At 46.6% G+C, this 15,655-nt stretch overlaps 1 protein-coding gene across 1 annotated transcript in view; it reads left to right on the top strand.

Moving 5' to 3' along the window:
* Positions 1–6: 6 nt before the first annotated feature.
* Positions 7–15,655, top strand: part of USP7 (ubiquitin specific peptidase 7) — a 70,666-nt gene continuing 55,017 nt past the window's right edge. Inside the window, exon 1 of the mRNA XM_035339885.1 lies at positions 7–561. Coding sequence (XP_035195776.1) covers positions 477–561 — 85 coding nt within the window. The 5' untranslated portion in view covers positions 7–476. The remainder of the gene's footprint in view (positions 562–15,655) is intronic.

Here is a 15,655-nt window from a genome sequence, read left to right as displayed (position 1 = left end):
GGGGGGGCCGGGAGGGCAGAGGAGGGGCCCCGCGGCGCCTTCCCGACTTTTCAGCGCCGGGGACGCCTCGCCAGGGGAGGGGGAAGCGCCGGGCACAGCCGCCGGGCCCTGACTCCTGATCTCCCGGCTCCCCCCCCCTCCCCCCTCCCCTCGTCCCGGTCCCCTCCCCTCCGGCCCCCGGGGAAGCCGCCACCCCCGGCCTGTCCCTCCTCCCCACCCCTTTCCCCCGACCGGGTGCCGCCGCCGAGATTGGGCGAATAGCGAGCAAATACGTGCGCGTCTCGCTGCCTCCTCCGGCTGCCCGCTCCCTGCCCGCCGGAGCCCAGCCGCAGCCCCCCGAGGCGGGTGCCCAGTCCCGGCCGCTGCCCAGGCCCCGCCGCTCCTCCGCCCCTTCCCCTCCCGACGCAGGCCCGCAGCTCCCAGCGGGAAAGGCCCAGGCCGTCGCCGCCGAGCCCCAGCCCCAAGCCCAGCCCGACATGAACCACCATCAGCAGCAGCAGCAGCAGCACCAGAAGCCCGGGGAGCAGCAGCTGAGCGAGCCCGAGGACATGGAGATGGAAGGTAAGGCCGGGGCTGGGCCGGCCCCCGGGCCCTCAACTCCGCGCCGAGTTTCCCCCCCGAACTCCCCCAGCCTCGCCGCAGGCTCCCGGGGCTTCCCCGCAGCCCCTGGCGCGGCGCAGCCCGGCCCCCCCCCGCGGGGAGCTCCCTGCCTCGGCCCTCACCCCCCGAGCCGCGGGGCACAGGCACCCGGCCCCCGGTGCACAGGCACCCGGCCCTTTCTGTCCTCCTCTGCAAACATGGGCGGCCGGGGCCGGCCGTGCCACGGTGCTGTGGGGCCGGGGGAGCTCGGGCGGGCGAGTCGGCGGCGGGAGGCGCCGAGCGAGGAAAGTTGAGCCTGGGAGCAGCGTGCGAGGGGCTGGGGGGCGGAGGGGGAGCGGGGGATGGGGGGGGGGGGAGCCGGCCCGGGAGGGGCTCGCTGCAAGAATGCGAACCGCGCTGGGGGGGTTGGGGGGGAGCGGCCGTACCGCAGGGGGCTCGGCTCCCCGGGCCGGGTGTGCGGGGCTCGAGGCTCGGCGGGGCGCGCAGCAGCGCTCGGAGGGCACCGGGAGCCTCCCGCGTGGGTCGGGGGCTGGGGGCGGTGGGGGGGCAGCGGGTCCCCGAATCCCTGCAGCTCGGCGGAGGGGGGGGGTCGCGCTCCCGCGGAAGGCGACGCCGATGCCCGGCGGAAGGCTGGGGAGGGCAGCCCGGGCCCTGTTTTCCAGCGGGGCGTGGGGGACGGGGGGTAACCGCGTTGGCCGGGGATGAATGGTGGGGGGGTGGGGGTGGGGGGCTGGGGCCTCCCCACCACCCCCCTCGGGGCGGGCTTGAGCAGCGCCGGGCCGGGGCCGGGGCCGGTGCGGGGCCGCTCATTGTATGCGCGCAGCCACGCTGCTCGCCATTTTTAATTAACCCTCATCCCGGGGTTATTTACAGCAAACGCGCCCGGCCGGGCCTAGCGCGGGGTCGGCGGGGGCTGAGCGCTGCCCATGTGTAGCGCCCGCGAGCCGCCGGCCCTCATCCTGCACCGTCATGCAGTTGCGCCGCGCTCATAAAGGAGGCACTGCGTGTGCGGGCTGCTGCCCCGCTGCTCCCCGCGGCTCCCGAGTGGTCCCTTCGGCGTTTCTCGCCTGATTTTTTTTTTTTTTTTTCCTCCCTCCTTCCAAACTACGAACCCAGCCCCGCGCAGTTATTTTGGGCAAATAGCGCGTCGGGGGTTCGCTTCCTCGGGAAGGGCAGGCACAGTGCTGCGTGTGCCCATGGGCTTTGGCTTGGAGGTCAAAATATCGCCTAAATCTTGGTTAGGGTGGCTGGCCATGAATGCACACGTTTTGTTACACGGATTTGGATTAGCAGTAAGGTAAATCGGTTGTGAACCACGGAAATTGACATAGCAGATGTATATTTCTACTAAATAACAGGCCTGGAAATTACAAGTAGCAAAGGTGTTTTAGTGGAAGTTTGTCACAGTAACTGTGTGCTTACCTTTCAAGATTAAAAGGTCATTACAGGAAGCCTTGCTTTTTTGAATGTAAATCTCTATTTCCTAAAATTATAGCTAAAACCTGTTTGCTTTTGGCGTGATTTTTTTTTTGGAAAAGTCTCCCAATTGCCTATTGTATACTCGGTGACCAATACAAAAGATTTTTAAATGCTTCGTATTTGTGTGCGTGCATACGCACACATTAGCGTTTTGTGGGATATATTTTCCAGCAAACTTTTGATAGCCGTTAGCAATCTGCTTTCTCAAAATCCTTTTCAAGTTCATAATACTATTGACTATCCAATGTTTTTATTTTGATTTTTTATGGGCTTGGTGTTCCACCATGCTGGGCACACTGCGAAATGCTGAACAGCTTTAATCAGTTAAAGGTGTCCTGCACCTCTCAGGATTGCATCCCCTCTGTCAGTGGGAAAGCAGAAGCCCAAAAGACACGTGGAAGTCCCTCTGGTTGTGTGGACCTTATGCTGGTGGCCACCTCCTTTGGAGGGGAGAGGAAGGGGTCTGTGTACATCAGCACGGCATCCCTGGGAACGCAGTGTTGCCTCAGAAGTCTATTTGCGATCTATTAGGCTGTGCTCAGCTGATTCAGGATGACGCTATGAGCTCGCTAATTTGTGAGAGCTTACTGACCTGTCTGTGTGCAAAACAAAAGTTGTTCAGCCTTTGGAGGTTCTTTTTAAATGCTTTTTTCCCCCCTTTGAAATGTGAAAATTACCAAATTGCTGGGATCAGTTTATTGCTAACTTTTATTAAAAGTAGATGTCGTGGGTATATATTTTGTGTAAAACAGTGTTCATCATCTCAGGTATGGGTGTTCATGCTTCCATGGGAGAGATGTTTTCAAGCAGCGAGGAAAATATTTAATAGCATGTAGTTAGCTTAATTTTAACATGCATAAGACAGTGTCAGATGCCATTCTTTACTGAGTGATCACACTAGATTTAGGAGGTATGTGAAGAATGCACAGTGGAAAATTGCACTTCTTGGCTTCAAGCTATGTGAAGGCATGCTTGTTCTTTATACACCTATACTAGATGAACACATTTTAATGAATAAAATAACTATCAAGCAGTAATAAAAGCATGGAATTCTTCAGGATTAAGTGGATATGATATTCTGTGCATCTGCTCTCTTGGCCAGGGTTTTTCTCCCTTCCCTTTCCCTTGTGACTAATGTACTCTTCATCGATGATCTTGTGGACACTAAGTGAGAGTAGTGTGCACGGGGTGGTCAGACTTCGGGAGTGAGGGAGATGTACCCTCTAGAAAGGAAAGCTGCTTAATCTCTGCATCGTGAGCTAAAGAAGCGATGACAGACTTGATAAGGGGCAGGTACCTACTCCATACAACCACGTGTGATACCGGCTCACCTTCTTCCAAATTAGCTAGAATAATCTGATGTTACGAATCACCTCTTTGTATATTTAGTCTTCCTGTGGATGTTGTTTGAAATCAGCTTTACTGAGGTACAGTGGTAGCGAAGCATGGACAGAGAAACTCCGAATTTATGAGAAGTGTAGGAAAACGTTTTGTACCTTCAGCTGAACACGATAGCTTCCCTAGCTAGAAAACACAGCATTGGCTGCTGCTGATTCTCTTCTTGTGTCCTTCCCCAACATTTGTGCTAGCGCAACTTCTTGTCCCTGTAAAGTGATTGAATTTTTTTTTTTTTTTTTAATGTGGCTTCATTCTGTACTTTTTAACTTGGTTCCCCCTGCAGCCCTGTTTAGTGTTATATTAATATGGTGAAGGTTTGGCATCGGGATGGGAAGGAACGAGAAAACTGCCACCTTGAGCAGCCTATCCTTACCAAATTATGTCAGTAGTAATGGATTTTGCCAGCACCCCTCACCGCTGATGCATGAAGCATGTGATTCTGGTACAGCGGCTGCCTTTGCACTGAGACAGCCAGGGAGTGTGCGCGTTAGCCATCGGTGCCCAATTTTGAGATAATTGCCCTCTGAAGATGTTAATTTAGTGAATTATTCAACAGAATATTTTATTTGTTTATACACTAAATAAGTTTAGTGGAAAAAATAAATACTGTTTTTTCTGTACTGAAGGTAGGGAACGTGGGCTGCTTTATCGTGCAAAGAATTAGGGCTGCTCAGTTGCTGGTGAGTTGCTCTGTGAGGTGTAATTGAACCCAAATCCCCTGCGTTCTGAATGTGTCCTCGGGAACTTCTTTGCACAAATGTGTCTAGTTGTGCTTCAAAGAACTTGGCTTAATACAGATCTACAGTTACGTATTTCATAAAGTTCTTTCATTGCCTCCATGGAAAGTCTCATTTGCAGCTTAATAACTGGAGGTCTCCCTTGTTTATAGTTTGAATTTGCCTCTTTGTAGTTTCAGCCTCTGCCTGTAGTTGTATACATATGTATGCTTCGCATTAGGGCTGTTTCGTTTCAGATGTAGCAGGCGTAGCATAGCCCTTGGACACGTGGTGATGGGTAGCTGAGGTTGCAGCCTTGTATTTTCCTTGTGCAGCCCTGCATCCTCCCTGGTGCTGCTGTCCGCTGGGTGTTTCCCTAGTTAGGCTAGTTTAATGTTGAGATCTGGATTTCAGGTGAAATGATGCAAGCTATTTAGAAAGGAGGAGATGTCTGTGTGTGTGTGAGATAAGTTTAAAAATCGCACTTTTTCTCAGCGTCCACGCAATGGCAAGTTTGCGGCCCTTGCTCATCATCCATGTTTTGTTGGCTGCTGACAGCACTTACTGGATTTCTGTCCCATTGTAGGAGATTGGTCACAAATCCGTAACGCTTTTTTTTGCCCATCTTCTGAATACTCTAGTAATTTGTCCTCATTAGTGTTCTCCATCCCTGTCACTTTGGTATCAGCTGCTTATGAGATTGGGGCTTGGTCCTTTTCTTGCCTGCCCTGGTGTGCCTTGCTCCTGAAGCCCGTATCCCTCTTCCCTGAGCTCCTCCGCTGTCCTCGGCACTGCTTCCAGCCCAGTGCTGAGGAAGGGGGCGGTATGTTTGGAAGGAGAACACACGGGCCAGGCTCAGCATATGAACACGGGTACCTGCTTGTTTACCTCTTCCTCCTGCCCCCTCCCCTCACCAGCCTTCATGGTTTTCCAAGAAAGGGATGATGCTCAAGTGAGGGGTGATAAAAGCGCTGATGCAGCAGACAACAAGCAAAATTAAGTTAATTCTGAGGTTATGGCTAGAGTGAAGAACCAGGCCTGGTCTCTTATGCCCTGTAATGATAATGTGTAGTGCCTCTGGAAACAGCAAGCCTGGCCTTGGGAAGTGGCGTGCAGTGCATCCCTCTTGGAGAGCTGCTCCGTGCCAGCTGAGGAGGCGGCACAGAGGGGACTTTAGAAGAGTGCCGACTATCTCTAGTTCTCTTCTGTGCTTTCTTTGTCAAATAAGTGCTTAATAAGCTCTCAGATTTAGTATGTTTTCAGTGAAGGAGAAGTGAACTAAATCAAGTAGTGGTAAATGCATGTAAAATGCAGAAGGAAACAGGTAGCGCTGCTCAGGATGAAGTACGGATCAATACGTATCAGACCTCCCTGCTCCGTCCCAGCTGTTGCTCGCTGCTGGTTGAATTCCGAACAGACGTAAAATCTGCTACATGGTACTCGGTTGCTGCATTAAGTGACGGAGCAAGTTGTGTGTGTAAAAGCAGCGCAGCCCTGAACCCTAAAACCACAGCTGGCGATGGTTGTTTGAGACTAACTGAATCGGTTTCAGAGCTGCAGAATAATTTATCACAAAAAAATCTGCGCAGCGCATCCAGCCTGCAGCAGTGAAACCAGTTCAGCCAGTACATCTTGCATGACATCATTCGATATTTGGGCTAAGGGTGAAAATGAACTGGTTTAGAGCTTGTGAAGCACCCACTTTTTTCTTAAATGATTATACATTTAAAACAGGGCATTGTTTGCTTTAGTTTGTGCTTTGAGATGTTTTAGATGAGTTGTTTTAGCTTAACTTTGTATCTCGTGGCTGTAAAATGTTGATTGTGAAGGAGAAAAGTATTGGGAAGCTTGCAATAGAAGGTATTAGTAAACTACAGCTTTTTTTTCTTTTCAAACACAGATGTATGTATATTAGTATATAGAGAAAATCTGTTTTGTGCTAGTTTGATGTAACCAGCGGATTAACATTTAATATAAAATGCCTTGGCGGGTAGATTGGGGGCTGTAGGCTGGTTATTGTATTTATCAAGTTATTAAATATGCTGGGTAGTTCTTAAAAAACTTCCTGTACTAGTACTTTAGATATTTAGTGCATTTTGCACAGATAGTTTTAGTATTGTAGCCTGATACACTAGCAAAAAGCTGTATGTTCAGAGTAGAAGTGCTCATAATCAGTGGCAACAGCTGTAGCATAATGTATCTGTGCGCAGCATTGCAGGTTTGAACTTAGCACTTGCATTTCAATATTTCTGCTAACTGCTTTCTTCACCTATGTTTACTGATTGTAGTAAAACAAGCTCTGTGGGTTTAGAAATGCTGAGAGATCAGAATGGGTTTTGAATGAATTGCCAGCAAAATGAGGAATGGTCAGCTTGGAAATCCCGTGTGTTTCTGCTTTATATTGCGTACTTTCACTAGGTGGCTGGGCTTTTGTCGACCAGAAACAATTCAGCTGGAAATAGGTGGATGGACTTTGAGAACAGTTAAACTGTACTGAGTGTTTGCAGTTTGGGGAAGGCCATTTCACTCTTTCACATCTCGCACTGTAATGCCTAGGTGCTGTTTGGAGTGCTATTCAGAGTACAAAAGCACACGTGAAGACTGGCTTGTGTTGGACTTGATGTGCATCTGGAATAACACAGCTTGATTGTTCAGTGTAACAGCATGCCTGTATTTGTCAGGCAAAATCACCTAAAGTAGCATAGAATAAAAAGATAGTAAATTTGGGTAAAATTAAAATCCTGTGATGGAAGCAGCACAGCATGTCTCGGTTTGGTTTTACTTGGTAATTGGCAGCTGTTTTAAGCGTTAGTGCAGTAAGTCATTCCTGACCTGTTTAAATTGTAAAGATTTAAGCAAAGCCGTGACAGTTTGTTGCACCAAGCATCTCAGGAGGACGGGACATTCAGCATCAGCAAGTCCAGTTCTCCTTGCCTGCTGCCATGAAGCGAGCTCCGGAGCGCTGCCCTGCAGAGATGTGCCGGGAGCATCCCTTGGACCTGGGAAGGGAAGGTGCCCGCATCTCAGCTTGCTCCTGCATGGACGCTGGTGTGCGAGGTGGTCTTCCAGGTGGCCTGAACGCGTGGGGTCCCACATCAAAACCAGCACCTTGACAGCTCCAAAGCATGTTGCAAGCCAGTGGAAGATGGTGTGAGAACAAGCTGAAGCGTCCTGTGAGAGGAAAGCTCCAAGCAGGTCTATAGCAGTTCCACAGCACTCTGCAGCCTAGGAGAGGGGATTAATATTATTTTTTAAATGCAGTCAGTTCTTTTTTATATGTACCTCCATAAAACAGGTGGAAAACAGAACTTTTGTATTTTGTATGTTAAGGGGTTGATTGCATTCCTATAGGATTTGATTTAAATGTAGAAGTCGGTGAAAATTCTTAATGTTGTTTTTCCTAATTTCCCTTTTCCTTCTGTAAATCTGAAAGGATGTGTAGGAGTATCATTGATAATAGTGTTTGCTATAGCTCTAAGCTTGATTGTCTAGTGATTTCACAAGGTGCAACTGAAAGAGTGTTCTTAACAAATACATCTCTAGCTGTTCATGTGCGTTTTTGTAGAGATCTAAGGCAAACTTTTCTTTAGGGCTCTAACTGCGATGTTACACGAGTATAACAATTGGATGGACTTCTTCTGAGCTATGTTTAAAAAAAAAAAAATTTTGCTTCCTGTATTTTTCAGAGGTCTATTTTCTAACATCACTGGCATTGATCAGCAGAACTTTGATGGAGGTTTGGATAAAAGCAGGAGTGTGCAAAAGTCTGTTCAAACTTAGTGGCAGTTCTAAATTCCAAATCCATCTCTGTGAGTTAATATTCTTCCTGTTAAATGGATCAGGGGTCAGTAGTGGATATTTTTTTGTTAAAATGGCTAATTCTTCAATTAAAAAGGCACAGAATTTACATCTATAGTAAATGCATTGGTAAAACACTTAATACACAGAGACATTATTTAAGAAATGATGGAAATGTAGGACATTTAGGAAATGATATTTTTTAAGAGTCTCAGTATAAGATCAATGCATTTTTCTTTGCCTCGATAGGAAGTTATTGGTGTGAATCTCGTGCTGAGGCTGCGGGCAGGATCTTGCCTCTAGGCTATGCGGTGATCCTTCTGAACTCCTGAGCATCTCCCACACGGGTGCTGTGGCCTTGGGGGGGATTGGTGGTGTGTCTGGGCTGCTCTGTTCCAGGGAGGGTGCTTTCAGCTTGTGTTCTGCACCTCTGCACTGCGCTGGCTGTGGCTTGTGCTGGTACGAACGGTCCGGTGTGCAGGTCAGGTCGCAGGACCGGGAAGGCTGGCTGCTCTGCTGCTGGTACCTTTATTTTCATGCGTCGCGGGATGCACATTGCTGTTTTGTCCAGCAGCTGCGATGATCACTGATGCCGTTCCTGTTCGGGTGCCGCAGCCCCTGCGACCAGATGGGTATCTGTGTGGAAGTGCACTTAGGACTCTGCAGTATTTCAGCAGTGACCCGTTGTGTTTTTTGTCTCACTGCTCTCTGATTATTGGGTTACTGATCGAGCAATGATCAGTTGCCCCCCCTTTTTTTTTCTTGCCTAGAAATACGTTTTGTTTTGGGCAGTCAAGGCACAGTTGGCAGGCCTGGTGGGTAAGGTAGTTTTTGCATCTTCTATGTATTTGTTTTTTTCAAGAACAGAAGCGTTACATTTGGAGGTAAGGAAAAACTTGCATTCTTGCTGCCTGCCTCCAAGCCCAGGCTATTCTGCTGCAGCCAGTTCCTCGTGGTTGCCGTTTAATAGTCATGCAATACATCTCAGTTATGTACAGCCAGGATATTTCTGGTAACTGTAATCAGCTAACAGTTTTTAGACACAAGTTTGCCTTCACAGCATGTCTTAACTATTCTGTTTAGATAAATGGCTGTTTTGCTTCTGTTACAGATTTTAGAGATGTCTAGACACTCAGATGCTGTTATATAGGTTTACAGGCTTCAGATCTGAAGACAATGTGAGACGTAATTTTTCTTAAAGGGAATTTTGAATTCGGGATCTGCTTAAGCCCAGGCTGTGTGAATGCTGTGAATGTTCATTAAATCAAGCTACGGAAAGCTGGATTTCCTTCTTCTTTGGGAAAGAGCTAACCTATTCTGAAGAGTAGTTCACCTGGTCAAGTGTTACTTAATGACATTGAAGGTCGAAGGTAATTTCTGGAGGAGAATAGATGCTATTCACAGTTTGAACACAAAGGTAACTCAAGTGCATCTGTAAATTATATGAATTAAAGAATGGGTCACAAACCACATGCAAAACCCTCCTTGCTAGTAGCAATTGCAGCAGTGGTGTTTCACAATTCTCTTCTGCTTTTCTTTCCCTCTGCTCATCCTTCCTGTGTGGTTTTCAGCTCCTCTATTTCAGTGCGACTGTTTCAGATGCTACTTGGATTTCAACCGTACACCTATAAAGTGATCCCCTTAAAAACTAGTACAGTGCTGTGCAGTATCTCAATCATGCCACAAAGGTGGGAACCGTACAGCTGAGGAATTTAGTAGTTAAATCAAACTGGAATCTGCCACAAATAGCAATTTTCTGATTTTTTTAAGCATTGTATTTTAAAATCTCGACCACAGAATTTGATAACTGCTTGTTTCTTCAAATGTGTCATTTCAGTTTCATACTGATTTTAAGATACTTTATTGTTCTCAGCAGATTTGTCTTGTTCTTCAACTTTTGTTCATCAGCTTATGCTTTGGCTTATACCCTCCGCTCTGAAGTGTAGCTTCCGAAGTAGGAAAGGGTTGGCAAGGGAGGGATAGGATCTGTTTTGGGAAGGGATTACTGGGGTTCCTCTCTGGAGGAAGGAGTGCTCTGTAACTCCTCTGCCTACCGATGGATCTCTGCTGGGGAAGGCGTCTCTTGATCTTGGTAATGGCACAGAGGGAGGAGAAGAACACGTGGGAAGTTGTGCGGAAATGTATCTTGTTTCACCTGCTGCTGCCCATAAGCAGCCCCTGATCATCCTTGTCTTTGGGTGCGGAACCACAGCACGTATCTGCAGACCTGTAGTCTCAGCGTGAAACCTCAGCTGCAGTGGTCAGTGACCTCTTGCTGGGTTAAGACGATATTTCAACTAATTCTTTAAGACCTTTCGTCAGCCTTCAATATAACAAACTGAGAGGTGTTGACACTAATGCAGTGAGAGCCCGTGCCTCCAGTGGTTCTTGTCAGCAAGTATCTGCTGGTCATCTTACAAAAGTACTCCTGACTGGAATCATTTGTATAAATGGACCTTGATAACTTGAATCCATGTTGAATCAACATTTAGATACTTTGTGGCACCTGTGAAGAACAAAACCCATGTGGAATGGCAGGACTGGATTGATCGCAATGCAGAGTAGTCAAGTCTGAGCGTGAGCCTCAGTGTGAACACATCCCTCTGCGAGTCGAGCTACACCGGTAGCACTGAATTCAACACAGAGCACACCATCAAGGTCCATTTCTTCAAATACACCATTATTGGTACCTAACTTTCACTTAAACGAGCACAGCAGCAGCCTGCTCACAGTTAGCAGGTGTGCATGCTGCTAGACCTCGCTGCAGTCTGCGACATCGAGCATCTCCTGTGTCTCTGTGCAGCTGCCCACCGGACACCAGTGTCTATAAGGATGGGGAGCCCAACCCAGTACTGGGCAAAAGCTGCAGGGAAAGGTTTGGATTTTCATCTGGGCACTAAACCTGACTTTTTTGTTTTGAGATCACTATTTATGTGCTACTGGGAGCCAGGAGAAGAGTTTGTGTACGGTTCGCGCTGACCCTCCTGCAGAGAGCAGCTATCTTCTGGAGCAGTGTTCCACATCTACACCTCTCTTTTGCCTCCTCACTTGCACTGTCCCAACTGTCTGGGGGAGCCTGTGGTAAATAAGATGAATGAAGAGAATGAAATTTAAAGTAACTTCCTTATTCTGGGTTTATTTTTAACCTAGCTCAGTTCACTGGTCTAGCTCATTGTTTGGCCTCGCAAACAAGTGGGCCAGCTTGACTGAGGAGGCAGGAGAGACAGAGAGAACTTCTAAGCTGTTGATAACTTCCGTAACTTCTTTAACTTTCCCAGGTACCGTTGTTTGACACTGGGACCTTTCTCCATCAGTAAATGCATTAGGAGACAGGGCTGTAGCAAGGTTACGAGGATGAGTAACACATCAAAACTTAGTTCTTACTGCTGACACTTGGTTTTACCATTATAAAAATTGAATGTTGTTCAGATGCGAACCACTTCTGGGGATGAAATGGATGAAATTGTTACCATTATAGGTCTGCTTCTGCTTCTGAATACCTTTTTTTTTTTTTTTTTTTTTTTTTTTTGCACAAGGGCATTCCTTGGAGCTAAAAATGCTCCTGAATTCTCCAACTTGAACATACATCTGAAGGATCTTCAGCTTTCTCCCCTATCCTAAATGGGTTACTATTTTTAGATTAAAGTACGTATTAAAATCTCCAGCAATCACAGTGTAATATTTGGGAAGGAGGGAAACCTCCTGTCCAAGCCAGCTTTTCTTCTGATACAGTGATTAAAAAAATTCAAGGTCATATTCAGACCTGGTGTTAGTGCTTACTGTGGCTTTTCTGTGAGCCAAGCTCTCTGGCCAGCTTAATTGTCCTCATCTAAACAAGGCCTGCCAGTTTCTGAAATGTAGTTGGATCGTACAAGCTTGTAGCAGGCTGCTTAGAAAATTTCAGAGTTAAACATTTTTCATAAATATACAGGTTATAGGAGGAGATGCATGTAATTTTGGTCATTTTAAAGTTAATTTAAGTATCTTTTGCTGTTATCACCTTATTCACAGGTTAGATTTGGGAATACAAAACTAGCTTAATGCTAGACTGGGTCCAGTTAGTGTAGCTTGAGTGAAATATTGGCAGAGGTTAACTAGGGTAATGTTCATTTTTGATCTCTTGTTTTAATATACCTTGAAATGCACATTAAGCACCTCACCTGCATGCTTTATTAAATCAAAGGATAGGCTTACAGGAGAAGTATTTGGAATTTTGGCAGAATACAACTCTGTAAATAGAGAGATGTTTGGTCTAAGACATTTTTTTGAAGCTATTGGAATTGCTGAGCAATTAATGGGTCATTTCTGCCCTAAATATTGGAGTGCTGGATACCACGAGAAGCTAGTTAACTTCTGAGTGTTAAACCCATTCTTGGTGGTAGTGTTGCATTTTTGTTTTCTTTATCATGCTCAGAAATTTGGTTGGAGGGCTAATTCGGTAACCTGGCTCTCCAGCTGCCTCGCTCACCCATAGCCTGGTGTGCAACACCAGTTAACCTGCCCATCGCCCTGCTACTGGCAGCAGTCTTTCCGTGGGAGCAGTCTCTAAGCTGGGTGAATTGTTCTGGGGATGACTGAAGCCTCCTTTAAGCCAGTTTCCTAGATGAGGGTGCCTTGGGAGAACAAGCTCTGAAAATAGGTCACTACTTTGAAAATAATAATTTTGGCCTACATCCTGGTTGAGTTCAGAAGAGTGCCTGGCAAAGTGGGCAGCCTGGGATCTCCTGCTTTTATTTTACAGGCAGAGTACCTTGGTTTTGGTGGCAGCCCTGTCTAGATGCTCTTCAGACCAGAACAGAGAAGAGGCCAGAGGGGTATCAGTTCCTTTTCCCCTGCTGCCACTCAGATAGTGCCTTGATCCCGTGCCAGGCTAGGAGTGGCATCTGTGCTCAGACAGATAACCCAGAATTTCTAGCGCTATAGAAACCCAACTTGTCAAGTTAACATATTTAAGACTCATGATTATATTGGCTTAGGCATTAGTTTTCTGGGAGCTGGAACACTTTCCCCACCCTAGCACATTTCTCTGCCATTTATTAGGATCTGTAACTGTAGGTCATGTGTCGTGGGTGAGGGTATGCAGCTGCCTCCGGGGTCTGCTCAGAGGTGTTTGGATTGTGTCTGTTCTATTCACCAGCAGCACAAGTTATTTTAAAGTAACATTTTAATGGTAGTTCAATACCTGGACGTGCCTGAATAGTTTAGGGTTTTGGCCTGTTTAACTGTCTTGTGAGATTTAAGAGAAAATAAATGAAAAAAAAAAAAAAGCTATAGTTCCACTTGCAGTAGTGGGGAGATGCATCTCCCATTCTCCAGGGCCCTACAGGTTATCTTGGATGCATTTTTTCAAGCAATAATCAAATATGAGGATTGGAGTTAGGCTGCTAGAGCTATACTGAAATGTAGGTTACTATTGCAAGAAGTGTAAAGTACCAGTGCAGCCAGCAACACGTGCAGCTGCCAGTGCCAGCTCTTCTGGGGAGGTGTGCATGCCTTGATTTCCACCAATCCTCTCCTCTTTTCTAATCAAAGTTCAAAAACACAATCTAGTCTCAAAAATACTTAAATGACCTAGGACTAATGTGCTTTTTGTCTCCTGCTTTCCTCCTCCCAACTCCATTTCCACCTTAGGATAAGGAATCACAAGGATTAGGAACCACATAACCGGGTACGGGAGAGTTGGGTGTCGAGAAGCTCTGGCTGGTGCCGCGGCTGCTGGTGAGCTCTGCTAGAGACCTGACAAACCAAGTGCACCAGCTCAGGGGCTGAAGGGTAGCGGTCTCGTCTGTCGTCCTGGATAAAGGATTCATGTAAAGGACCATTGCAAGAATAATAGTAGCAATAGTAAAATAATACTAAAGAAAAAATTTTGTTGTCTCTGGTTTCACTCCACGCTTGCAGAGCAGATTGAAAAACCTACCTCTTATCTGCTCCAATCTTTGACTTACTTGCATCTTTATTAAAATTGGTAACATAAATCAAATAAAACTTTGCGTGACCAGCAATGCTTAAAATGGTATTCCTTAAAAACAAACAAACAAAAAAGTACATTCAATAAATGAAATAGAAAAATGACGTATAAAGCCATCCCTAGAGCAGGGGTTGTATCGTGCAATTAATCCAGCACGTGCAGTGCTACCATGTAACTGGAGTTGGTCACTTTGATACAGGTACTTAACTTCCCACATAGAAAGATCCCATGGTTTTGCCAGAGTGCTTTAGACACCAGTGTCGTGAATTTTAGTTTGCACGTGTGCAAATGGATGGGCTGGGCTGGAAGGGGAGGCGTGTAGTGGGTGGATCTGGGACAGCCTTTCTGGTTCCCCTGCAGCTGGGCTCCCACCTTCAGGTGGATGCTCCCTGTGGAAGCCAAAGCTCCGGGAGAGGTGGGAATCGCTGGATCTGGGAAGGAAGGTTGTGGTGACTTGAAGTGCAGTTGGACTGTTTAGAATGCTGAATTAGGCTGGGTGCTAGGAAATAAGTGCTCTTGCAGTTACAGTGTTTCTGTTTGCCTGCCGAACTCACTAGGAGTTTGTTGCTACTGATATTTGCAGAAGAGGGAAGAACGAAAATAAAGGACGTTAAAAACACTTGGCTGGGAACACTGCATCTAACAGGTAGGGATGATGGTAGGAGCGATAATGAAATCTAGAAACAAAGTGTCCATAAGCTATATTGGAAGGGTTCCCTTTGTGTTCTGGGGTCATGCATTCTGTGTCAATACTTGGCAAATATTTTAACAGGGCAGAGGGTGGCAGTGGTAGTGGTTTGTTTGATGAAGGCACGCTGTTTTTGTCTTGTATCATGCAGCGCAGTACTAGTGGCCAGGATATCTCTCTGCAGCATGGTCCTTGTGATGGATGACTTTTCTCTTGCCATACAACAGTGTACAGGATAAATCCCAGGGCCTTGCTAGAGAGGCAAGTTCCTAGAGCACAGTAGACAGCCTAATAAAATCCAAGAGATGTCTAGTGTCCCACAGGTTATCATTTGGATGTTTAGAGCCGTCTCTTGTTTACCAAGACTATCTAAGCCCAAGTGAGATAGACATCTGCTCACTCATCCTTTGTCTCTCTCTTCTTGTTTTTGGGGGTTTCTTTGATCTTAAAATGTGCTGAAAATGCATCAGGAGTAAAGCATCCACAGGAGTATTAAAATACATAAACTTAGCCAGATGAGCTAGAGCAAATCAAACAGCATGTGTGTTTATTTCTTTAACATTTTAATGGTCAAAGGATGTAGTAGGAAAAAAACAAGTGTATCTGCTAGGTAAAATTATAGACAGCATATTGTGTCTGATGGGGTTAGTGAACAAGCTTAAACAGGTAAAGAAAGGCTCTCCTGTTACATGTGCACAGATGAATATCCTTTTCTGTAGCTTAGCTGTTAAAAGTATGCCAGTGTTGTGTTACCACACCAACAAACTCAACATATTGCCACTTACCAAAACCCAGGTGCTTACAAGTAGGTGAAATAACTGAATATCATATCAAAGAGTTTGCTTTCGACAGTTCTTTTGCAAGTCTGAGTGCTCTGCCCCAGAGTGCAGCTTCTGCCCCCAATAACCTCCAGCAAAAAAAAGCCTTCTCTTTTCAGCCTCAAGTCTATCTTGTCTTGGTTCTTTTTGTCTCTTATATCTTATTCTTTACTGCAAAAGCATGGCA

This window comes from Oxyura jamaicensis, chromosome 14, assembly GCF_011077185.1.
Source record: "Oxyura jamaicensis isolate SHBP4307 breed ruddy duck chromosome 14, BPBGC_Ojam_1.0, whole genome shotgun sequence".
Classification (NCBI taxonomy): domain Eukaryota; kingdom Metazoa; phylum Chordata; class Aves; order Anseriformes; family Anatidae; genus Oxyura; species Oxyura jamaicensis.
This window is presented reverse-complemented; position numbering and strand designations above follow the sequence as displayed.